The sequence below is a fragment of the Conger conger genome, chromosome 9, assembly GCF_963514075.1.
Source record: "Conger conger chromosome 9, fConCon1.1, whole genome shotgun sequence".
Classification (NCBI taxonomy): domain Eukaryota; kingdom Metazoa; phylum Chordata; class Actinopteri; order Anguilliformes; family Congridae; genus Conger; species Conger conger.
The window spans coordinates 50,448,777-50,474,965 of NC_083768.1; the positions used below are offsets into that span (position 1 = coordinate 50,448,777).

Sequence of the window (26,189 nt, forward strand, 5' to 3'; positions counted from 1 at the left end):
ACATAATGGACACACATATGCAATTATCACCGATGCAGACGGTGAAATCGACACCATTCTCAACCTATAAAGAGTAAATAGGAACATGACATTCAAGACTTAAAGACATAGCTCTTTATTCCATAAGTTGTCCCCATACCCCCCATCACCAATGTTTTTTCTCCCTCTTTGGGAACGGTGAGTCAATAAAGCTGTGTGTTAGAGGCTCACGCACTGGCTCCTATGTACTAGATTGCTGTTATTGATCTAAGAAAGCCCACTGAATTTTAATGTTTACCGCCGAAGACAAAAAAAATCATTCATTTTAACGCCTGAAGGGTTTGTGTGCGGTGGAGAAGTAATTAAGCAGCACAAACGACAGAGACGAGGGGGCGATGACAGGAAACCCCATACGCTCCGCATCCTTGAGCCCCGCAGAACAAACCCAGAGACAAAAGGCGACGCGCTTCGATTCGCTCTGGTGAAGGAGGGGTGGCAAGCACAGGGACAAGCCCAGAAAGAAAAACAAAATGGAGGTAAAGTTCACGTGCGTTCTGGAAAGAGGGGGCAGTGTGAAGTTAAAATGGCGTCGCGTGCCGGGGACTACATTTCTCAGCGCACATTTTCACCCCCTTGTCCGCTCGTGCCCCAACCGGGTTTGACCAGAGACCGATTTTTTTGCGTAGGGGAAGGCTGAGTCTTTGTTTCCTCCTGGTTGGTGGATGACATCATCGCTGCCACTTGAGCTGCGCGGTCACGATTCTGCCAGGCGTCGAGATTGGCGATCAGACGCCATCCTGCAGGAGGGAGTGCATCAGAACGCGGCCCTCGGGTTTTGCAGGCTGTAAAACCCAGGTGTGTGTTTATTATTTCTCTCCCGCCAGCGGTCTGGCAGACTCTGACCTCTGCTTAATCAAGCCAAAGGCCCTGAGAGAAGCAGGTGTGAACCATCTTAACGGACGCCCAACACAAACAGACGGCTAATAGCGTACGTCTGCATGTGAAAACAGAGCCTCTGCAGAACTGTTGTTGCGTCTCCGAGTGGACCGTGACCGGGGCCAATTTCACAATATTATGATTTTTCTTAAACGCAGTAAACACAGTACAGAGCTGCAAGCTCTTCTTTTTTATCAGAGAGCTATCTGCAGGGGAGATATTCTTTTAAACTGGCTTTTGCTACTTCTTTTTGTAGGTTCCGGACACACCTCAGAACAGATACTAATACATACAGAAGACAAGTGTAATGGATGCTGTAAGAATTAAAGACAGGCTTCTGACCAAATAAGGTGAAGAAATCAGAAAATGTCTTTGTACCTTCTCCCACCTGCACATCAATATCACCAGTTTAGACCGCTGGGCTTTTATCTGGAGTGTTCAGGCCTCACAACTCTCTTAAAGGTGTATCAACAGTGTCACACCCGGTGCTGCTGATGTAAAAAGCTAGAGATTTGCCTAAGTGGGAGGTGAGATTTGAACCCCGATCTCCCACTCGTACGAAGACAAGCATGTTACCAGTCAGCTAAAGGCAAAAACAGCCCTAGCCGAGGGCAACAACATGTTTGTATTACTTTTTTAATTTGAGTAGCTACGAGGCCTTCGCTTTAACGCACTTCACTGTGCTTCACTAGCGAACTAGCCAAGCTACACCTGCTATACTGGGACCCAGGAATTCTCTGAACAAAAGCGTGGGTCACTTCCACAGACCAGAACATGGTACCGGGATTGCAGCTGACCACACGCACCCAGCAGCGAGGGGGCTGCTCACCTTGCGTTTGCGGGGGATGGGCTCGTCGAACAGCAGGCTGCTGCCGTCCGGCTCGTCGATGATGTCGTCGGCCGCGCCCGGAGCGCTGGGCAGGCGGAAGGGCTTGAAGCTGTCGGCGGAGAGGGGCGGGGACGGCGTAGAGGGGTTGGACTGGTCACTCGGGGCGCTCCAGCTCCAGTACCCGCTGCTGCTGTAGCTGGACGGGGTGAAGCCGCCGTCCTTCCATGAGCCGTTCAGACACTCTGCCGAAAAACGAGACATCGCCTCATTACAAACAGTCAAAACTTCCCCCATCGGCAGGCATTTTTGTTCCCCGTGCACTCCCTTTTCAAACTGTTAGCTAACGTTAGCTAATGTTCGGAGTCATGAATATACATCTGGGGTCCAAATGCTACCTTCAAATGCACCATTACAGTGGATACGCTAATGGAAGATACGTATCTTTATGTCGATCGTGATAGAAACAGAAATAATAGCATGGCATTGCAGAAAAAGTAATTAGTCTTAGTGTTAAGTATTTTAGTCTTGTCATGAGACATAAAATCATATATATAGTATAAAGTAGAAAATATAACTTATTTGAAGTTACCGTTTGCTTGACAAATGACCCCATTCATTGGCAAATTTTGAAACAAGTAAGACTGTCACACCTCTGTGGCAAAATACAGTGGGCTCCAGAATTATTGGCACCCTTGATAAATATGCGCATAAATGCTGTAAGCGAAAAAAATAATACAGTTATTGACATTAGCTTTATTTTTGATTGAATGGAATCAACCAAAGTTTTACATTTTCTCAAATATATTTTTTCCCCCAAAAGGTTCCACAATTATTGTCACCTCTGGTTTAATTGGCACCACTGTGCAAACACCCCTGGCAAAGATGACAGCCGTGAGTCTTTTCTCATAATTTGCGAGAGGTTAGAGAACTCATTTGGAGGGATATTTGACCATTCCTCCATGCAGATCTTTTCAGAATCACTGATATCCTCTTCAGTTCAGACCACAGGTTTTTGATGGGATTTAAGTCTGTAGATTGAGATGGCCATTGCAGAACATGGTTGTTGTTTTTACTTAACCATTTCAGTGTGGATTTAGATGTATGCTTGGAGTCTGGATAATCTACCTATGGAAATCTCCAAAACATCAATGACCCCCCACCATATTTGACAGTAGGCGCTTGTCCTTGTATGCATTCCACTTTGTTGATGGTGTGTATGACCAAAACTTTCAATTTTGGATTCATCTGGTCATAGCACTCTCTTCTCATTCTTAAACTGTGATTCTTGGGTTACAAGACACAGTCCCCTTACTGTCTGTGGGGACACTAAGGAAGATGCACTTGCGTCCTCTTCCTGGCAAGTCTGCAACCATTCCATATGTTTTACATCTTTTTATTATTGCCATTACAGTGTTAAGTGGTATGTTTAACCATTTTATGATAGTCAATTACGATCTGTGTCTCCTGAATTGACAGTTATTTGGATATTCCCACGCTGATGATTGAGAAGGGGATTGTGCATATTTGTTACATATTTGCACTGCATTTTTATACTGTAGTGATGGAATGACACAAAATAGTTTCTTTAGACTGAGATTAACTAAATTAAAGTAAAATTGTATTGCCAATTGAACTTTGTTTGATTTTGTTTACAATAATTGTTAGGGGTGCCAATAATTTTGCCACCTGTGATTTTCAGAAAAAAATAGATTACTAAATATAGAACATTGAAACATGAGAGTAAATGTATTGGAATAAAAGTATATAGTTTTCCTGTATGTTTGAACATAAGATATAGATTGTTGTTGTTAATCCAAGATCCATGTTGTTAATTATATGCAGCCTTTTTTCTCTGTTTTTGCAAATACTCTAGAACCAACTGTATTCATCTTATTTAAGAAGAAAGTAACAGAAATAATAAGAGACTGAAATACTTGAGATATTTTTTGTTGCTTTTGCAGTCTGTACTCCTCTGCCGCGTGCTCGTGTGTGTGAGCCCAGTTCAGCTCAGTCTCGGAGGAACTCACCGTTGACTTTGACGGGCGGGCTTCGGACCAGCGGGCTGGTGGATAGGGTGGTCAGCACCATGGCTGCCGTCACTTTGTCCATGTCCACTTCCTCCTCAGATTTCCTGTGAAATATCAAGATGTGCAGAATATCACTAGGCAAGCCTAATGTAAATCCAGGGCAAGCATGTACTATGTGGTGCACCTCATAGTTAGCTCTAAAAATCAAAGTGAATGTTAAATCTTTTACCACACACACACATACACACTGGATGCCTGGTGGTCATTGAAATGCATTAATAAAATGTTTGGTGAAAAATGCCACCACAATAGCCACTTAAATCAATTTTTGAATTTAGGCTCAAAACAAGGTTTAAATTGAAAATGGATCATTGAGAGGGCTTATCAGCACTGACGGTCTCCTATGAAAGAACAAACACATGGCCATACTTTTTAAACCTGCATGTGGGCGAGAGGTGTATGAGCACACCTACCCCACTTTGTGCTAAAGCTCCAGAGCTCTGCTTTTATGGATCAGTTCTATTCAGCCTATTTCAGAACATAACAGGAGCTCCCCAGATAGATATGTGCCAAACTGGGGGACATCTCCTCTCAAATGAAATTTTCCATTTATAGATGATTAAAGGTGATTTAGAAGTCATCAAAGGTGTTTTTTACCCCATTATAAGGGGATTTTTTTCATCATCGGGAGAGTGGCGCAGTCGCCTTCTTCAAAGACACCTCTTAACACACGACACCAGCTCAACGACTGAATGCACGCCGGCCTTTGACAAAGCAACAGTGCTGCGCTCGAGAGATGGTCTTTAAATGAGATAGGAAAGGGGTGGAAAAGCTCAGAGAAAGGACTGAAAGGAGAAAAGGCAAGGAAATCCATTAGAGAGACAGCCTAATTTACTGGGCCTCGGCAAGGAAAATGATGTCATTATGCGCTGTGAGTAAATCACTCAGGCAGCCCTGGGCCCTCTTTGTCACGTTCCCCCATAGGAGCCACTTCCTGGTCACCTTGGGGTGGTATCGGATCACGTGACTAAACGCCAGGGTTACGAGAAGGAGAAGTCTTTCAAACGTCCCCAGACGGCGCCTAAACCAGGCCTCCAATATCTGCACATGGATGAAATATTGCACATGAGGGAAAAGGCCATGTATTATTAAGATGTGACATATTGCCAAATGCAAAAAGAAAGATAAAGGAAAAAAAAGCCCCAAATCACAGCAGTCATTAGTGCCCTTATCAAGACACTGTTGTGTCACCCATTTCTTGTGAGAAAGTAATTAAACAGAATTAGGAGAGAGGCACTCAATTGAACAGAGCCCATCTGACATGGGCGTGGAGGAGATTTGGAGGAATGTAATCCATCTCCCCATTGAGGTAGATGGTGGGTGGCACATACCACTACATCTAAACCAGAAGAGATACGGCTCCCAACTGCCCCAATGATTTTATATCATTCCATTTTTGTGTGGAGGAGAGGGGGTGTTTTTAATCCATCACCTTTATCTAGAGCATGTCCCCCTCAACAGAGAACCTGTGGCGCTCTCAAAAGAAAAATTGATTCATACTAGTTCCTCTCGAGACAATCCAGGCCCCTGCGAAACCCCAAAAAACCTAAATCCTCTCTTAGAAATGCTAAAAACTTATGAGGCAGAAGCAACAATGTAGTGTCATCAATCTAAAACTAAGGTGACCCACAAGGACAGTTGTGATTTAGTTCATCACCAAAATCTAGTCCACCTCTGCTGGCCAACACCAACACGCAATAACCTCCAATTACTGCTCCTATTTCTAATGAGCCTTCCCTTCAACCCTCTGCACTGATATAGCCAATGTCTGTAATGTCTGTATAGAAAAACCTGCCTTTCCTAGACTGTTGGCCAGAGCATGGGCGTAAAACCTTCTGAAACACGGATCTTTGCTCCCTTGTTAGCGGAGCTAAAAGCAGTCCAAACACGGGGGTAAATGAGAGGGGTGGCCTCCTGCCAGAGTGAGCCATTCTGCGGACATCTGTTGCTCCTCGCCGGACAGATGTGCCAACTTTGTGGCCACCCTAACTCCGCAGACAGACGCCTCGCTGGCAGCCGGCGAAGGATAATACGATCTCGGAGCAGCGCTGCTTTTGGCGGCATCTGTTTCGCGTTCAGTCAAGAACCCGCTGTCTACGGCGTCGAGTTTGGGTTGGGGATCACCAATCCCACGGGGGGGGAAAGGACTAATTGAATGAAAATCAGAAGAAAAAAAAAACATTTTGGGTTGACATGAATGAGTTTGTCTTCAGATGAAACCATTTCTCTTCCTATTACCCTGGCTGGAAACAAAATCTCAAACAGATGCGTTTGAGCAGGAGCGAGACGAGTCGAGAGGCATCCCACGTGAAAATGGACAAAAAGTTTCCTGCTCTCCAAACACTGAAGAAAATGACATCATCTCCCTGACAATAGAGAGAATGAAAGCCCATGGAGAAGCAATTATATCAGCAATAAGCAAAAACAGTCTTAGTTTTTAAATCAGATATGCAGAGCAAGCAATCAAAAGAACCTTTCTCCCAACCAAACGCCTAGAATAACAATAACAACATCTCAGGGATCTGTATGACCCACAATGACAAAAAAATTACCTCATAATAACTGCACAGAGCATTTGTCTCCGGGTAGTGCACAACATAATGGGGCTAGACAGATAAATACATTACAACGCCAACAAGAACTAAAGTTGTTTTCAAAACCCGGGCCCACTGCGTACCTCTGAGGGCCCTTAAGAGATCATTAAAATCTATTTCAGGGAACTATTTTGGATCATATTTACAATGCTTACTGAAAGCTGCTAATCACCTCTCGAAAGCCAGGTGCTGTACTTGCTTCCCCCAGGTATTCCCTGAATGTAGTGGCCCAGCCGAACCAAAGACAACTGTGTTGGGGAACTCGACCTGACAGCTCTTTGTAAGAATCAGAAGCTAGCGGCTGTCTGTGTGTTCATCATCATCGTACCATCAGAACAAATCAGGATGACGTGAAAGGTTCAAAACAAGGCCTGGATTAGTGGAGGTATTATTGTTTCCATGTGTATTCATGCTTTTTGTCAGTTGTGTTCATCCTTTCTCTACAGATTTTATTTGGAGAACAGTATACAGGTCAGGTCATCGGGTCATAATTTAAGTTTGAGGAGGCGAATGGAAAATATTGTCAGAGCTAGGGTTTGCAATAATAAGGCAAGATAAAGCAAGAAGACAACCACTGTTAGGTAGTCTCCAGCGATATTTTGATATACTGATATTTTTCAATATGAAGATTTATGGGACCATACATATTCGTCCAGGCATTCTAAATTCCTAAAAACGTTCACGTTTTGCTAGTTCCATAGCACAGGTATTGTATATGGCCACCTGTTGTATTATCAAATGTCCACAGTACTGTCTCTTACATTTCTGGTTACCTAAAAACTAGTAGGGGGAAATAATAGCAAAATAATAGTAAACTCAATTGTTATGGAACCATGAAGGTTAGTGTTTTATTTCCAATATACGCAGACCTACAATCACATGCCATGGTTCAACATTATCATATTTCCTATCAATATACTGATATAAAAAATGCTAATATCGCTGGTCCCTACTGTTAGGTACCTTCACCTCAGTCTAAATTACCCTTAGTCCTTACGACGAGTTGCTCGGAGACTGACTGAGGCTCAAGGCCCATGGCTCCAGCAGCCACTGCTGTACTGCAATCACTGGGCTGTGACTTAATTTCCTCATAAATAACAAGCAATAAATCAGTAATCTCCCACTTATAGCCTTTTACATTGCTTATCAGCAGGTAATGATATGGACGTCCATGCACATGCACAGCACGAAAGCGATACGTGTGAACATCAGAACGTGCCCTCTCATAACTCTGGCATGAAGGTAGGAGCAAAAACCACATTTCTGAAGAACAGCAGTGGTCGGCCAAAGTATTCTTATCTGTACAGCCGAGCGACACTAAAACAAATTGAAAAACGAAACAAAGGCGGTTAAAAACAAACAAAAACAATAGCCAGGCTCTTCAGAGAATGCGTTGTGTAGTCTCCCTGCCAGGGCTTTGATTTCCTAATCAAGGAAGCGTGAGCAGCCAGTGCTGTCCTGTTCTGTGTTTCTGCACAGCTTCTATTTTGCGGGAAATGCAAACGTCAACAGGAAAGTCCTCGGTGCTGCTGTGAAGCTGGCGTGGAGCTGGGCCACTCGCGGTACGTTTGCTCTCAGGGCGGTCAGCGCCACGCCCTCGAACAGCGGGAAAGACTGTAATGTATGCGCCGATAGGTACCTGCTGCGCGTCGACATCTGTCGCCTCGCGCTGACCGCCACCCGAGGTCTGAGCCAGGCTGCGCTTCGGTTTCCATCGTCCAGCCGGTCAAACGAAATGAAAACCGTTGCAGTCTTCGCTTTGGCTGAGAATCACGGCCCGCAGGCTCCCTCATGCCCACATTTCGGAAACCCGAGCCGCGCTCAGCCCAAAGCGCCCCTGACGTCCGAGCTTCATTTTCCGAGCACTTCCACCTCAGCTTTGTGCCACTAATAACACTAGGCTATTCCACACAGTCGATACACGGCTCGAAGCATAATCAAGATAAATACTTTCCCCACTAAATCCCATTGAATAGTGAGATTAGATCATTACAAAGGAGCATTACAGCAGCCTTTAATGAACATTAGCGGCAAATTGGTCTGCAGAACGGAGAATCAATTGTCAGCGTACGAGGGATGGACAATGAGCGCGTCTCTGCCACCCTGAATATTACCCGGCAGTAATCCTTTATTTTCTGTGCCCATCTTTTTGCCATACTGTACTGCTAGTGTGGGGTTATTTTGGTAATAGCGTGCTCCTCTGCCTTTGTTCTCCACGCGGCCCCACCCCACCCCTGAGCCTGCATGTTTGCCGGGCGCACGTGGGGCTGGGGCAACTCCCTCCAGCCCGCTCCGGGGGAGGTCGGGACGGGGTTACTGTCGGTCAGCGAAGCCCCCGCAGCTGGCAGAGGGCCAAACCCCACCCCCCAGCTCCCTCTAGTAAAGATAAATGAAGGCTGGGGGATCTGGCAGCCAGCCAACGGCAGGCCGCAGTCAAACAATCATCTCACTTTAATGCTGGATGTTCTTGTTTACTTTCTAATCTGCGCACAGACAAAACACAGCGCTCAGCTTGTGCTTGCGATGTCTGCGGCTCCTCTATTTATAGAGCGCTGCAGGATGCTACCCTAACCACCCCCCGCCCACCACGATAACGGCTCTCTGCAGGACTACATGGGTCACTTCCACCAAATAGGATGTTCCAGTGCCCCGAAGCACGTGGTCAAAATGGGTACGCAGCCCGGTCGGATTCAGTGACTCCCCAGCCCAAAACCGTCTTCAGCACATATTATTTCTGATGGGAAGTTTCACAGAAACAACACATGCTGAAATGATACTGTCGTGATATCTAAAAAAACCTACATCCCTCCATTATAACCTTCTGTCATGCAATGGGGGATTAAGTGGGACCAGGCCTGGATTCTTTTAGTGTGAAAGACCTTCCAGGGAAAACCAAGATTCTGCTGGAGGTGGTGCTGATAGCCCAGCAGGAGCCAGACTTCCATCTGGACCAAGTAAGAAAAAAATGCCCCAGCCAATCAAGATCCACCCACCCGGGAGTGGCACTTGCATGTAGAAAGGCCAGAGCCAACCTGCGAATATGGTGGGGCACACTGGCCATCGAGGGATGACCAGAATAACACCTCTCCTTGCAGGTTCCTTGTTCACGTGTGATCTGGCTGCACCAGCTGTGCCCACATGGAGGCAAGACAGCCCCACAAACTGTGATAGAACGGCCCTTCAATTTCCCCACCTTTGATTGGGCAGTCCAAATAGGTGTGAAAATGTATTTTAAAAATGTCTTGGTCGAGTGATGGGAACACATCTTTAGATGACATATTGAGCCAAGGTGGTTCCAGTGGGATCCCTGGTGTCTCTGGCCCAATTCTCAATTTGACTCTCTACACCTACCCACCTCATCACCCTGCAGGTTAACTGACCACACAAACCCCTCCATCTCCTGGTCAGCTGAGTTATGAGTGTTCAAAATGGCTGCTGTGTGTCACCCATGTGGGTTTTACACCCTGGCTGAGGTGGTTGAGGTGAATCATCCCTCCCCTTTGTTATAAAACACTTTGAGATGCTTAAAAGAGGAGCATAATGAACAAATCCATTCATTGCCGGGTGAGTTCTAGATGTTTCCGTTGCACAGTATGAATGCACGTTATCCTGCTGTAAGCCAGCCAGCTTTCGGAGGAAGCGTTTGCTCGACTAGCAGCCAGGGCTCAAGCTCATTACGTAAGCTCTTGCAGCAGCCAGCGCTGCCCTTACATGTAGCACATGGTGTTCCACACGGAAAACTAAGACAGTGGTTCCCTCCTGCCGTCTCACACGCATTCCGGCCCCCGTGTGCCTATTTGTCCCTGATCCTGTAACAAACCAGCTTTGGATCCAAGCACTCCTTCATGTACAAACACCAAAAGTGTGGAATGATTAACGGCGATTTGTATGGTACAGGATTAACTTCCACCGTTTTATATTTCATTTCCTCTCTGCTTTCTCGCTCTCTCCCTCTCTACTGTTTTTGTCCCCTCTCTCTCCCTCTCCTCCCTCTCTCTGCCGGGGCCAGGGGTCCCAGCTCCAGTGAACTCCACACTGCGGCAGCATCTGGTCGGCCGTGTTAAGCCCAGACGGAGACAGGGCTGCTGAGCCTGCCAGAGACTCCCGTCCTCTCATTACCGCTAAACCCCCCGCCCGCCCCACCTCCGGCCATCGCGTGAAGCTCCACATGTCCAGCCACACTCCCCCTCCCCCCCGGCCACCTCCCTGGGACCCCCAGAGACAGATCCCATCAGCGTAGAGGGGAGCGATGCTCCCCCAATTACCTCTCAGGAGGGATGGCACAGAACCCCCCCCCCCATGTGAAACCTCTCCCAGCGACAGGAAGAACCGCACCCGCTATCTTTGCGAATCATCAAACACTGTCTGCATGCTGCGGGGGACAAGCTCCCCACCACTTAAATGTTTACCTAAAGGGCGCATTTGCTGAGGTTATGTTGTCGCTGCCTCTTGTGTTTGGGGGCTTTAATGGGGGGGGGGGGGTGAGCGCACAAAAGCTGGGAGAGTTGCCCCCGAGGGGCAGTAAAGAGAGCGAGAGGGGCCGTCTGCGCCAGCGCGTGACCGCCGGGGTTACAACCACAGCACACCTACCCCGGCGTCCTGTCTGGGGACATTATCTCCTATTATTCGCCATTACACGCGGCAGAGGAGGCGGCTTTGAGCCTCCGCTGCTGCCTCCACAAGAAACCGCAATCAGATGTTCTGATCTGCCTCTCTCTCTCTCTGTCTCTCTCTCTCTCTCTCTCTCTCCACGCGTTCTACTGTGGGTGGGGGTGCCCACCTTCCAGGGAGATCAATATCTGGGCGTAGACAGATGGAATTGAGGGGAAAATCCTGTGCTTCATACTTTTCGGCTCCTCGGACACAAGGTCTGTCAGTAAAGTCAAGGAAGCTAAACATTTGCCTGAATGGTACAGGGAATGTCGTTTTCATGTTAAACTGACTGACGGAATTTCACCAAGTGCAATTGTCCTACTCCACAGGGATTACAGTACAAAGACTTCCGTAGGTCGTAGGAGAATCAATTCCTCTCTCCCGGTTAATTAGCCAAGAAACCAGGTAAATGAGACGGTTAAGACATGTCTTCTTTATAACAGAGACCGTAGAGCTAAATCTGCTCCACCAGCCCAGAAATGCACACGGTTACAAATCAGGGTAAAATCAGGCTTATTCCTTTAAAAGCTCACATTCAGCTAATGCATATGCCCTGGACACGGAGAGCGGGTTAACGGCCGGTGTTTGGAAACGTCTTTGTCGCGCTGAGGGCGAAGGCGCGCCGTACAAGCTGACCGCAGCGGCTGAAAAACATGTGAGAGAGGAGGAAAAACACGGGAGCGGGGAGACAAAGGGAGGGAGAGGAGAACGGGACGCGTCCACACAGCTGAGGGGGGGGGGGGGGTTCTTATTGTTCACACCGGCTGCAGGAGCGAAAGCACCGTGTTTACGAGCGTCACATCTCAGCCACTCCCACAGAGCGGTTTGTATGTGTGTGGGGGGGTGGGGGTGGAGGACAACGGGGATGTCGTGAGGGTGACTGGGGGTGGGGGCGGCCCCCCGCCCTTCCTCTGTGGTTGTTTTTTTCGCCACCGTGCCCAAACGCATCGAGCCCGCCCTTTTTTTTTATTTCCCTCGCAACAACAACAGCCGGGCTTTCTTTGTGAACGCAAGCACGTGCGCGAGGCGAGTGAGGGCGCGGCCGTGTCGGAGCGGGTAGCGCGCGAGGCCTCTGCCCTTCGCCGAAGGTGACGTTCACGGGCAGGCAGCTGCCAGGGAGGAGAGGAACGGGGGGAAGAAAGAGAAGAGAAGAAAGAGAGAGCGGAGATACCGGGCGGTCTTCTTCCCGTGGTGCGCGATCAGAGGAAAACTCCAGCGCTCCGCGGCTACTTCGTAACAGCCTCCCGATCGATACGTCCTCAATTTGATAGTAAAATGAGAAGCACTTCTAAGAGGAGATTTATTAAAGTCCTCAGGAGTTTGGCGGGAGGCTTGTTTTTCTCTTCCCCTTCTTCTTCAACAACCTCCCCCCCCTCCCCCCAAACAAGGGGAAACTCAGAAGCCAGTACTGGAACCACAACACCTCCAGCAGATGCAGCAGGGATGGTGATCATAAGCCTCGCTCTTTAGCTTCCGCAGAAACCGGAGCACTTCACAACCTTCAGTTGCTCCGTCTGAAGTCGTTTTTACACAGACAAACACACAGCGCATGTTCCAACAAGTAATGGCTCACTAGGACCGGACCAACAGACCTGGAACATTCTCAAGTCCAGCCAAACACGTGACCTTGACCTCACACAACCTCGGAGTCTTGAGAGATTACGACCATTACGCCGCTAATGGCTAAAGAGGAGGGTTAAGGGTGGATTAGCGGTTATTTAAAGAGCGATACCGAGATGGGAAAAATGAGGTTTAAGGGCACGTAACCACCGGCTCTGTGACACTTTGTCAACCCCACAGTTTTAAGTTTCGTTTTAATTACCTTCCCGGTGGTGTAGGGTTTCGAACCTGCTGTTGGGTAACCGAAAGGACCCCCAGAAGGCCGAACCCAAAAGGCCCTTATTGGATCAGGAGAGGGAAACTGATACTCGGTTCTGTCTATCAGAGGAAGATGACTGTGGTCGGTGGCCATGCGCACGACATCATCCTTTTCTTTGATTGACTGCCTGCTTCATTTTCTCTTCCCTGGGAATTACTCAAGCGATTGATCAATATTTTTCACTAGCTTGCTTGCACCATTATTTTCATTACTCATCACACAATGCAGAATTGTCAAGGATTTAGCGAGAGCTGGATGAGGGAATTAATGCATAATTAATAGGCTTGGCGGTAAAAACACCATAAGTTGCGTACCGTATTAGGTCCACAATTGTTGACAGTTAAGATATGAGCAAACGGTAAGACGAGATGAATTTCATAGAGGGAAAAAAAGGAAACTGGGTAATATACACTGGGAGCATGCGGTATATCATATATTTAAGTGTGCGGTATATTTTATGCACTTGGAGCTCCAGTAGAAATTTCTCCAACATCTGGCACATTAACCTGCAGTGGGCAGGGAGGACATTATTTATTGAAGTACAGTGAATCCCCCGGTGGTACAGCCTGATGGTTTACTCCGCAGTCAGTCAACACAACCAAAAAGATGGAATTCACTGTACAAATCTGATCTTAGTTTTCCTACTGAAGGATAAACAAAGATCCCACAGCGGCCTCGTAATTAATTAGTGTGCCTTTTCAGCTGAGCGTGAAAGACAGGGTGAGTAACCTGGCAACCCTGGAAGGATCTGGAACCAGTAACGTCTATGACTGGTGAGGGAAGGAAAGGGGTCTCATGAAGGCAGAAACAGAGAGAGAAAGAGAGAGAAGTAAGGAGAGAGGGGGGTGGTGGTCCCCATCGTCTTATACTGGTCCCAAATCGCATCTTTAACTTGTACAACGGGAGTTGAAACGGTTTCCTTTTAATTATGAAATGGGCACAGCGAGAATCATTCATCACCGCTCGTTTTCATCCCAATGCTACGTTATGAGGGACGAATGTAGAAAATCCCAATTCTGAAGACACGGTCAACAGGATTTTATTTCCGTTTTGTTGAATCCAACTGAGACCAAACCTCTCAAAAACAGAAAATAAATAAAATTAAAAAAACCTTAAAGAACATCGGACAACTTCCTGAAAGCCTCCAATACATCTCAATCTCTCTTCTTTCTTCTTGCATGGGGACCTATCTTTGGCTGCTTTCCACCCCATGGTGCTCTGTGGACCACCGTACTAAACTGTGATAAAATTGATGAGTCTGCCCCAAATTAAATCAGAACAATAATGACACTCTCATGCAGGGAGCTAAATTAGTCTGTCTCTATTTTAATTAATAAGTGCTGTCAGCTTGACAGAAATCAATAATTTATATCACCAACTACAGTGCTAAAATTGATGGGTATAATTAGAAAGGATGAAAATGTTTATAGGGTTCATTTTAATTGGACATATATTACCGGAACAACGTGGCGTCAGTGTCATAATGTCTTTGCCCCAAACCAAAAGGTGGGGGAGTTTAAAAAAAATATATACATGATGTACTATTTTACAAAAGTCCATAATTTTTTAGCACGAAAGGTAAAACTTAATGCATCGAGAATGAATAGGCAATGAGATTTCGGCAACAGATACCTTCCAATACATGCATACTGTACAGACTCTACACACCTTGAACATGAAATCCAGCCATGTTCAAATATATTCACTTCTCTGGGGAAAGCCCTGCCCTATCAACATGGCATGGGCAGATGGTATTAACCGAATGAGCCGTAAGCTGTGCTCTGAAGGCCATAACAAGCTTTATTAATGGTCAACATGGAACGCTTCAGCAGCTTACACTCTCTGGCAGGTGTAGCAGGTGGTATAAACTTTGGCATGGAGTAAAGTGTGTGGACTATATACTCCAAGAATATTACGAAACATCGAAACATAGCCTATAAGAAACAAAGGGACTGTGGGATCATGTAGGCCTGGATAACAGACTGAAAAAGCCTCAGAATTGTTTTACTTTCCCTGACAGCACCCAGCATGCTTAAAACGAGTAGTGACAGAACACCAGTTTATTACACCAATAAAATGTATAGGCTCTGCATATACTGCACATCTGTTAGAAGCTTCAAAGTCACTCTCTTGTGTGAGAAGGCAACAGCACCCATTATTATTATTTACTGAATACCATCATGGCTACCGTAAATTATTCGTGCTTTACTTTTATCATGACAGTATTTTTTTATTCGCATAGGCTATTATGAGCAACTATTATGAAATTATTATCTACAGTTAAATACAAAAGTGTTAGGACAGTGACACATGTTTTGTTGTTTTGGTTCCGTACTCCAACACATCGGATTTGAAGTACAGTACAGACTGTCATCTTTAATTTGAGGTCTTATTTATAATTTGTATTTGGAGTGTCGACGCCAGTAAAAGGGCCATTATGAGGCAAGATGCGAAGCACTGGTAAGCCTCAAGAACGAGGCCACGTAAGGGTTTGGTCAATAAGTACATTAAAAAACTTGAACAAAATCTTCAGATTAGATGACTGTTAACCAGTATCCAGTCTCACCACTTTCCTCTTTCCAGAGGAAAAGTTCTGCCTAAACCAAAGAACCCTCCGTTTCTGTGAAACATGGTGGAGGTACTGTTATAGCTTGGGAACTAAGGCAACTCACCTAGCAACAGGACAGTGACCTCACACAAACCGCTAACCAAGGAGTTTTACAATGCTAAAAAGCGGGATGCACTTGAATGGGCAAGTCAAGCACCCATCCTGAATCCAATTGGACATGCGTTTCACTGGCTGAACTATCGGAAAACAAGACAGAAGGCAAAGGCACTGCTGGAATGAACAGGATCTGAAGACACCAGTACAGACCTGGTAGAGCATCCCCAAGGAAGATATTATGGGTTGCAGACTTCAGGCAGTTATCAAATGTAAATGATTTACAAGCAAGAACTAAATATGATGACAATTTTTCAGATTATGTTAAATTGTCCAATTACTTTTGCTCCCCTGGGGGACTATGTATAAAAACCAATGGGGCACTATGTATAAAAAGGACTGTAATTGCTAGAGAATATGGATGTACTGTAAATACACTCAAATTACAGCTGATAGTCTGTAGCTTGTTTCTGGGGTATTTGAACCTCATATTTTCAAAAATTTCTTTCATTAATTTTTCAAATTCAATGTGCTGGAGTACGGTGACAAAACAACAATAAGTGTCACTGTTCCAATACATATCTATCTATCTATCTATCTATAGAGAGGGAGAAAGAGAGGCTACTTCATTTTTTTCATACTGTGTTTACCCTCATTAGTGCAGTCATGGTAGGATATTTCTGGGTCAACCAACATGAATATTTATCTTTTGCTGAATATTTATAGATTGCATCCACGCCTTGACACAATGAACCCCATAAAATGAAGACAGGCGAGTAAATAGCCTCATATATTAACAGGATTCAACCATGCTGCTCATGTGCAGCTGCACACTAAACAAGCACTTTGAGTTTGGGAAAAGCGCAACAGAAATAAAATGTATTATTATTATTACTATTATTAAGTTGTAACAAACTACAGTTATTTTAATCATGACATGTAGCTCCACTGCAATTGCAATTAAACGCCATCCTTTACTGCTGCAGTGGACACACACATTTCAGTCTCCCCTCTGTCTTTGTTCTGTGAAAGAAATACAGTCTGCAATATGGGATATAAAAAGTTATGACTACAACTCCCAATATGCCTCAGTAATATTTATGAGTCACTTACAAAAACATTGATCCGCACATTACAAAATAAATTATGGGGCATACGCATATTTGGTTGTTGAACAGTTCACTAAAATACTACATTAGCCTGCTAATAACTCAAAATCCAGAATGCATGAGAAATAGCTCATGAGATAGCTTGATGTGATGATGTTATTCAACACTAAAATAAAGAATGTTTAATGTTGTAATATTATTTTAGTAGCTTTTAATTATTACTATCAGCGATACTAATTAAAATCCCAACAGAGTATCCAAAATGTCCTTGGGACATCACACGACTTCACAATGGGTGAATCCAGGGTTTCCTCCAGGTATTAACTGTTTAGGCCAGAGGTTCCCAAACATTTTTCTGATGTGACCCCAAATGAATTTTCACAAACTTACATGACCCCAACACCCCACCCACACACATCTTGTGCCTAACAACACCCTTTAGCCATGACTATACTGGAAATATACCACAACCTCTCCTGCCTCATTGCCTTATTAAAATTGGGTTGTTGTAATGTTAAACATGTAGTGGCCTACATTCACATATTTTAAAGAGAAAAAAATGTAATTTTATCTTTTTCTACATTTTCAGGCAACCCCATCATGAAATCGACCAACCAAACCTGTGGTCCCAACCCAAAGTTCTAAATACGTCAATGTTAAGAATGGTAATTTGCCCGTTGTGTCACTGTCCAAATACTTACGAACTGCACTGTGTGCATATGTTTGTGTGTCTGATAATAAAGAGTAGAAGAGGACTTACAATTTTGCTGCCCCCTACTGATTGGGGGGTCAGGATAAATATGCAATCACTGGTTCCCAAACTCGGTCCAGCAGTACCCCTGTGCATGCTGGTTTTTGTTCCAATCATAATCGCAATTCAGGAATTTTAACAAGCTGTTAATTGTTCTTACTGACCCTCTTAAAGCACATTTTATCAGGTAATTCCCATGTTCCTATTGTGCTATATTGCAAACTCATACATTCTGAATAAAAAGTAGGAAATGATTATTAACTGATAGAATTAAAGACTAAGGTGAATCAGTAGGCTCCTAATTGCTTAAAGTGTTGATACCTGGCCACCAAAACGAATCAAACAGAAGATGATGAAGAATTCAAAGGCAAAGCAAATGATAACAAGGCAAACCAGCATTGTGTTCAGACATTTAAAGGTACAATAGGTCATTTTGGACTTCAGCGCTGACATTGAAACCCCCCCATGCCATTGGCTGTGGCAATTAGGACCAATTTTCAACCAATGAGCTTTAATTAATGTACAGCTATACAATGTTTTGGAGACTGTTGGTCCGTCAACTGCATATTTTGAAACCCAAATTTAAGGACTAAAAACACAAGCTGAGTCAACATGTCAGCAAGCCTTTTTCATTGATAGGAAGGGATTTACAATGGTCTTGCAATAATGTTTGAAGTTTAACACAACAATCTTACCTATTGTACCTTTAAGGGAAAAATAAAATTGAAGTGTGCTCAACTACCTAATTAGGAGCTTGTTAATTATCCTCAGTCTTTTAATTGTTTACCTCTTCTTTTGTCATTGTTTCCAAGATGGTACAGTAAGCTAAGCACAATATGAACATGGTCATTTTATCATTCATGCAATTGCAAAGCTATTCCTGGCATAATGCAGTTTGAGGTAAATAATCCATCTATCAAGATGAAACACACCTAATTAAGAAAGATTAACAGCTTGTTAAAATTTTAGATGGCAATTGTGGTTGGAACGAAAACCAACATACACAGGGGTACCCTTGGACTGTGTTTGGGAACCACTGCGTATACTTGTTTTCCTTCCAATTGCAATCCTAGAAGTTTAACAAGCTGTTATTTTTTTCTTAATTCTCTTAATTTTCCCCACATAAGACACATTATGATTGAAATAGTTTGATTATCTGGCTGCAGGCCATATCCATGCCATATCCATGCCATAAAGAAGTACGGTCCACATTGTGCTTATTGTGCTATATTGTGAGCGAGAATGTAAAGGTTGGAATATTTAAAAATGCATTTAAAAATCACATAATTGGTGAATGTATGGACAATTGGCCATTAAAACGAATTGTTCGGTAGATAATGAAGAATTCAAAGATAATGAAAATGACAACAAGCCGAACCTGCACAGCGCTAATAAGCTAAAGGGAAAACAATCACACAAACTCAAAAACCTGTGTTCAGCATCCTTAACTGAGCAAGAGACTGTCTGTAACAAAAACCATTAAACACAGGGGACCCCAGAATCACTTTGAGAATCACTTTGTTAAATTACACTTCAAACTGCCACCAGCAAAGCCATACATGCTGAACAAACCTCACCAGAAGCAATACTCCTTATGCAAGGCCACTATTCTTTGTATATATTTTTAGCGGCATGCTAGCAAAGCTCATCAGATATGCATTTTAAAATATTATAATCAACGTGTAGATCAGCCACAGACCACGTCCAATCTGATAGCAGCTGCTGAGAGAAGAGAGCTGAAATGGAAGTTTCTGTTTATGAGCAGGAAGGCGTCCAACATGGCAGATCTTTGGTCTCAGCAGAGAGGAGCTCTTTTCAGATGGTAATCACATGGTCTGAAACCAGCAGTCACCACCCCTCTCTGAAGCGAATTGTTTTCTTTGGCAAACTCCGAGCAGCTCTGCTGAGAAACCATATTGTTCAGACGCTCTGCGGTGCCCCCCCTGCACGTTTCCGGAAACTATCGACCGCTACAGAAAAAGATCCTTATGCAGAGAAGGGAAAGGGAATTTTGTCTGTTCAACATATGCAGAAACCCATGCTGGTGAAACCCACAAATAAAAGATCTCTCCCATTAGCTTCCTGGGAGCTTGCTGCTGTGCTGTGTTAGTGTACTGTATGTCTTCTCGTGCACAGTGACAGTAAGCATTTCACTGGCAAACTGCTGTGGATAGAAGAAATGAAAATTGTGAAAAGGATAGTCTTAGCTTAGCTTAGACTTGTTGTTGGTATCTTTACAGTGGTAAGCAAAAGTTTTGGCACTCCAGGTCAAAAAGCCTTTTAGTAAGTAATATCTACGTAAGTGATATTAGCCTGACCTCTAAATGGTACAGAGTTAAACATTTATTCACATTTTAACGCAATATTATTTTTAATATTTATTTATTGCAGTTTCAAAATAATAAAAATGGAAAAAGGCCCTGTGCAGATGTTTGTGAGCCCTGTCAGTTAGTACATTGTAACTCCTTCTCAGACAACTATAACAGCTGCAAACACTTCCTGTAGCCAGCTAAGAGTCTTTCAATTCTGGCTTTTCTTCCCCATTCTTCCTGGCAGAACACCTCTAGCTCAGAAATATTTTTCAGCCTCCTCGCATTTACTGCATGTTTGAGATCTCTCCACAGATTTTCAATAATATTCAAGTCTGGGGACTGTGGTAGCCATTCCAAAACCTTCATCCGTCTTTCCTGGAAGTATAGTTCATTTCGAGGTATTGGATCATTGTCTTGTTGGAATACCCAACCTCTCTTCAACTTCAATGTCTGGACTGACCTTGATGAATATTAGCTTCTAGAATTTCTTGATATTTGGTGGAATCCATTCCTTCCACTCGCACAATATTTCCTGTACCCCCAGCTGCCACATAGCCCCAAAGCATAATGGATCCACCTCCATGCTTAACAGTTGGCAAGGTGTTCTTCTCTACAAAGAATTAACCTTTTATTCAGAAAAACATACCTTCTTTGTTAGTGGACAAAAAGTTAAATTTTTGATTTGTCAGTCCAAAGCACATTGTTCCAAAAGGCTTCAGTCTTCTCAATGTCTTCTTTTGCATACTTCAGAAGCTTAATTTTGTGTTCAGGCTGTTCTGTTGTGGCAACTCTGCAATGTAGGTCTTTGTTGTTTAAAGTATGTTGTATTGTTGTCCCGTGAAAAGCTAGACCTGTGTCTAGACCTAGACCTTTTGCAGTGACGTGTGGGTTCTTCTGAGCATTTCTTACCGGGTCTCAGGCTATCTGAAATCTTTCTTGGTCTTCTAGACTTTGCCTTGACTGTTCCATTTATCTTCCATTTTCTGACACTGGAAATAGGTAGTTTGAAAGGTTGAGAGAGTTTTTGTAGCCTTCTCCTTCTTGGTGGAAATAAACGATCTTCATCCTTGGACAATTGTTTAGAGTAACCCATGGTTGTTAACACCAGACAGAACAGCCACTGCAGTGGGATACTTTAGAAGGCATAAGAATAAAATGTTCAGCCCTAGAATTATATTCACCTGACTCATTGAAGCCCTAATGAGTTAATCACCTGGGTCTGGGCAGAAAGGTATCATGTTTAACTCTCTACCATTTAGAGTTCAGGTTTGCTTTCGATCACGTGCAGATTCATGACAACAGACATTCAAACCAGGTGTGCCCAAATTTTTTCACCCCACTGTACAGTAGCAAAGATAAGTAATTTTCTCGAGAAACTGAACTAAAGAAAAACATGACCTTGGGCTTACCATAGATATGCAAACAAAGAAATTTGGAGTGCAGCGAAGATATGCATTGCTAGACTGCAGTAAAACAGTCCCTCATCTTGTAGCAAAATGTATTGTTTTAGTATTCCACAATAATTACTGAAGTCTACTCTTTCCCCCCAACTCTACTTCACTTCCTCTGCTTGCAATTAGCCCTCTGAAGGCTATTTGTTATATTTCGAGGGGTCTGTTTCCAGAAGTCTGCTCACCAGCTCTTATTACCGTTGGTCATTTCCTGCATGAGCAAAAATAATAACCCTTCCAAGAATAGCATAGTTCTACAGCTGCTCAAAATGGCAGAAGTCAAAACGGGCCCCTGGATTTAATATGTCTCCAGACTGTAACATGGAGTTTGTATGTGTACTGTCGCACACATACACAGGGACAGCACTCCTGTTCAGGGGACCAAGAAGATAGTACATAAAGCAGCATTTTCTAATGACCAGAAAACTGCGTCTCAAACTGCAGTTAGCAAGACAATAGGTCAAACATTGCAATAGACTATATATATTTTATGTAAAATTGTACAGTACATTAATTGGGAGATTGGTACAGAAAATGTCATAAGAAAATGTTTGAGAGCACACATATTCACATATTTTTTCCTGTAAGACATTCTGGTAGTAATACAGTGGGCAGTACATTAAAGAGCACCAAACTTTCTTCTTTTTTTTCTGAAAAAATAAAATAAAAATAGAAAACTTCGCTTTTGCACACAAAATACAGACAGTTCATGGAGGAGCATGAAAAAAGGAAAGTCTGAAAACCCACTGAGATTTAGAAGAGATTGTATCTAGGTTACATTAATGGAATGTCATCAGAACATTAAGGCATTTTTTTTTTTAACACCAGCAATACAAGACCATTGCCAAGAAGCAAAAAAAATACTCAAGGTCATGTTCTTCAACAGATTTTATATTTTATTTTAACTACATGATCCAATTTAATTCATTTTAATGGAACAGTACTTGAATTTACGAAGTGTAATGGCTAATGGTTACAATGATAGCTCAGCTTCAATTTCACAACCTGAGGATCAAGTCAGTTCAAAGGCTGAGATTCCTTTTGACAGTTAAAGGAATTCTTGTTGGGAAGTAAAACTCCAAAACACACATACAGTAAGAGCATCACACTGCAGCTCATCAAAAGAGCTGTTAACAGGCCACTAATTATCCCTTGGTCCTGAACTTCATAGTAGGTCAGCTGGAAGTAATATGAAATCTCACGACCCTTTGAACACATCACATCTCGAGGACCTCCAGGAACAAAAACCACAGACATGCCTATTTTAGCCATAAACAGATACCATTTTCATTCTGAAGAATGTAACACAAGGAAAACCATGATGATTGCTACTGGATCTGTTAGCAGCAGTCTGACGTAAGAGAGACCTAGTTAACAGACCTAACTGTGTCCCAAATGGAGAGACACACCGTTCCGAATTACTAATAGATACGGACAACACAAATCAGTTTGTTTGTTTTTTTCAAGTAAATGTGACTAAAGTCTTTGGCAAACAGATGCTACAAACGATGTTCAGTCAACATCATGTTTTGTAACTTAATTTAAACAGTTGCATAGGAATTGGAAATGCTCCAGAAAAAAATAAAGAACATTAGCCTACACTCGTAAAAGCATAGAGTAACTCTTTAAAAACCATAAAACTGGACCAGAATGGCTACCACAGTGCCTCTATTTTTCCCTTTTTTCCCTTTCTGTAGTTACACCTTGCATAACTCTCCACCTTGTTCATGCCTCACTGGTCTATTCCTCAACAGACATCATTTAACAGATTTTCTGACAATTCTATGAATAACATTTGAAAGAACTCACTCATTAGTCTGGCATGGTGTCAATAGCCAGTCACACTCATTGTTATTAGGTATTGATCCCAGGGTCTGTGCTTACCCACAGTCCTATTTATGGCCATATCATAGTTTCTGCATTGAGCTTTGCTCCATTAAGTTCAAACTAGTAGTATACAGAGCAGATATTTGCAGATAATATGCAAACTCTCACAGCAACGATAACATAAATTCTACTTTTACATAACATTAGCATCTCCTGACCTAATATGCCATGTGTACTGCTCAAAGCATCTACACTTACAGTTGTGGTCAAATAAATAGCAGTGCATTAAAAAAGTGAATAAAATGCAAATATTTTTTTATAGCTTTTAGTTAAATATTTGAGATGTTGTGGAAACATTACACATTCAACTCCAAATCAAAGCATTAGCAAGTTTTATCAAGTCTGCTTTATTCTTTTACAGGAAGCAAACAAAAGGAATATGAAGCTGTTCAAAAAAATGGCAGTGTCCAAATTTTTCTCTTCAAACTGTTTAAACTGAATACATTTTTCAAGATTTAACTGCACTTAAAATTACTAAACTAATATTTAGTTGCATAACCATAACTGCTGTGCATCTGCGTTGCATCGAGTCAACCAACTTCTTGCACCTAGAACAGGTATTTCAGCCCAGGATGGACAAACTACATTCTGCAGTTCCTGTGAATATTTGGGTTTTGCTTCAGAAACTGCATTTTTAATGTCACCCCACAAGTTTTCAGTGGCGTTGAGGTCAGGGGATTGAGCTGGCCACTCCATTACCTCAATCCTTTTTGTGTGGAACCAAGATGTTGCTCGCGTACTCATACGTTTGCAGTCGTTGTCTTTTGAAACACCCACTTCAGGGGCGTTTCCTCTTCGGCATACGGCAACTTTATCTCTTCAAGTATTTTGATGTATTCAAATTGATCCATGATCCCTGGTATGCAAACCCAACACAGTAGTATGAAAAACATCCGCAAACCATGATTTTTGCACCACCATACTTCACTGTCTTCACAGTGTACTGTGGCTTGAATTCAGTACCTGGGGATCATCTGACGTACTGTCGATGACCACTAGACCCGAAAAGAACACTTTTACTCTCATCAGTCCACAGAATGTTACACCATTTCTCTTTGGGCCAATCGATGTGTTCCTTGATGTGGCTTCTTGCAGATAGCTTGGCTTCGATCATACTTCTTCTGAATGTAACAGCATTTACAGGTCATTGTAGATCTTCTTTGATCTTTCCGGAGCTGATGAATGGCTGAATCTTTGCCATTCTGACTATTTTTCAATCCGTAGTAACAGTAGTTCCTCGTTTTCTTCCGCTTGTTTTTTGGTTTTTGTTGCCATTTTACAGCATTTGAGATCATTTTAGCAGAGCATCCTATAATTTGCTACATTTCTTTATACGTTCTCCCCTCTCCTATCAACTTTTTAATCAAATGACGTTCGCAATTCAGAAGGAAATATATTTTATAACAATGTGTGAAACATTTGCTTAATAAAGGACTTTTAATAACACCTGTTTTTTCACAGAATTAATGAATTCTCTAATTAAACTCCACACTGCTATTATTTTGAACACGTCCCTTGCAATGAATTAGTCAATCACTCAGAACAAGCAGTGTGCATGTCATGACAGTTGGGTCTGTTGTTTCTATTACACTACTAGATCTACAAGTAAAGTATTTGCCATGCAGAAATATCACTACTATTAATAACAGTGGTTCATCAGGTTCTTGTACTGCTATTTTCTTGAACACAACTGTATGTGAAATGCTTTTGTTGACCCTAAGTGATAAACTCCCACTGCCCACATAATCTCTGTGCATGCTCATAACTTCCAATTGAATCCATTAATTCTTCTCCTAGTTGGTGCATATTTAGCAGGGATGAACTCTTTGCTGGTTATCTTGGCTCACGTTAGGCAAACTCCACTGTCAGGTCGTCTAGATATGTCTAAGTGCTTAGCGTTTCCGTTTATTACCCTCTGTGCATACCATAGTCTGTCAGCCAGTTCATTCATTCCCTGTCATTTGTTTCACCTGTCTCACACTTCCTGATTGTTTAACACACCTGAGTGTCATTTCTCTCTCGTTACCTGTGTATTTAAACCCTTTTGTCTCACTCGTTGCCAGATTGTTATGCATCCCGACCATACTCTCTAGAGTTATTTTATGACTGATTCCTGTTACAATCTGTTTCATCCTAGACTTCCGTCTTTTGCTTTGCCCGTCTGTCTTGTTTTGAACCATAGTTTATCGACCCGTTTTGGCTTATCGACTTTCATTTCTGGATTCTGTTTTTGTTTGGTTTTCCTGCTAGTTCGACCCTTTGCCTGTGACTTTGACTAATTTTTGATTATCCCTGCTATTTCTGTTTGCTGGTGTATTGACCCTCAACCTGGACACTTACCTACAAACTGCCTATTCCCTGCTGATTCTGTTTGCTGGCTATTAACCCTCACCTGTATACTCTGCCACCAAGTCTACAATAAAAACTCTGAACTCAATCTGTGGTCATGCTACTGGGTCCTGTTGTCCTGGATTCTGACACTCCTCTGGCATGTGCTCCAGACATTCTCTTCACCACAGCTCAAAGTCACATTCCACTCAAACTGCCAATAACCGAAAGCTCTAGGTCCAATTATAAAAGCCTACAAATTTAGGACAAAGGTTTAAGAGTAATGCATACAAAGTATCAGTATGAAGTATCAGTTGAAATGAGGTAGTTGATGGACAACAGTAAAAATTATATTATTCATTCTGGTTTGACAGACCGGGGTAATGATGTTCATTAACCCAGCGTTCGGGAAACATCCCATTATTGTTATTAATATATCATGGCCTTTTATAATATCCACGTTTTTTACTGAAAAATCTCATATAATAAATGTTTCATGATCAATTGTTCTAGGATTATATATTATCCAACACTGTAAATCACTGAACTAGCAGTATGACAGTCTCACCATTTTTAGCATGTACACCATGGTAAAGTGAGGAGCAAGTTCATTTTAATAACTTCCTTTTCAGTAAAATAATAATCATATTTTAAACTAAAGCAATTGCAAAGCAAAGCTAGCTAATGGTGAGAATGTCACAATTGGACGGAACTGTGCACAGGAACACAACT

General features: G+C 43.0%; 1 protein-coding gene across 2 annotated transcripts in view; it reads right to left on the bottom strand.

The window, feature by feature from the left end:
- The window catches only part of znf704 (zinc finger protein 704), a 46,207-nt gene that overhangs the window by 9,912 nt on the left and 10,106 nt on the right, over positions 1-26,189 (bottom strand). For both annotated transcript variants that reach the window (XM_061255840.1, XM_061255839.1), the window contains exons 3-4: positions 3,772-3,875; positions 1,745-1,986 (exon numbers count right to left, since the gene is read on the bottom strand). In XM_061255840.1, the coding sequence (XP_061111824.1) occupies positions 1,745-1,986; positions 3,772-3,875 (346 nt within the window). The remainder of the gene's footprint in view (positions 1-1,744; positions 1,987-3,771; positions 3,876-26,189) is intronic.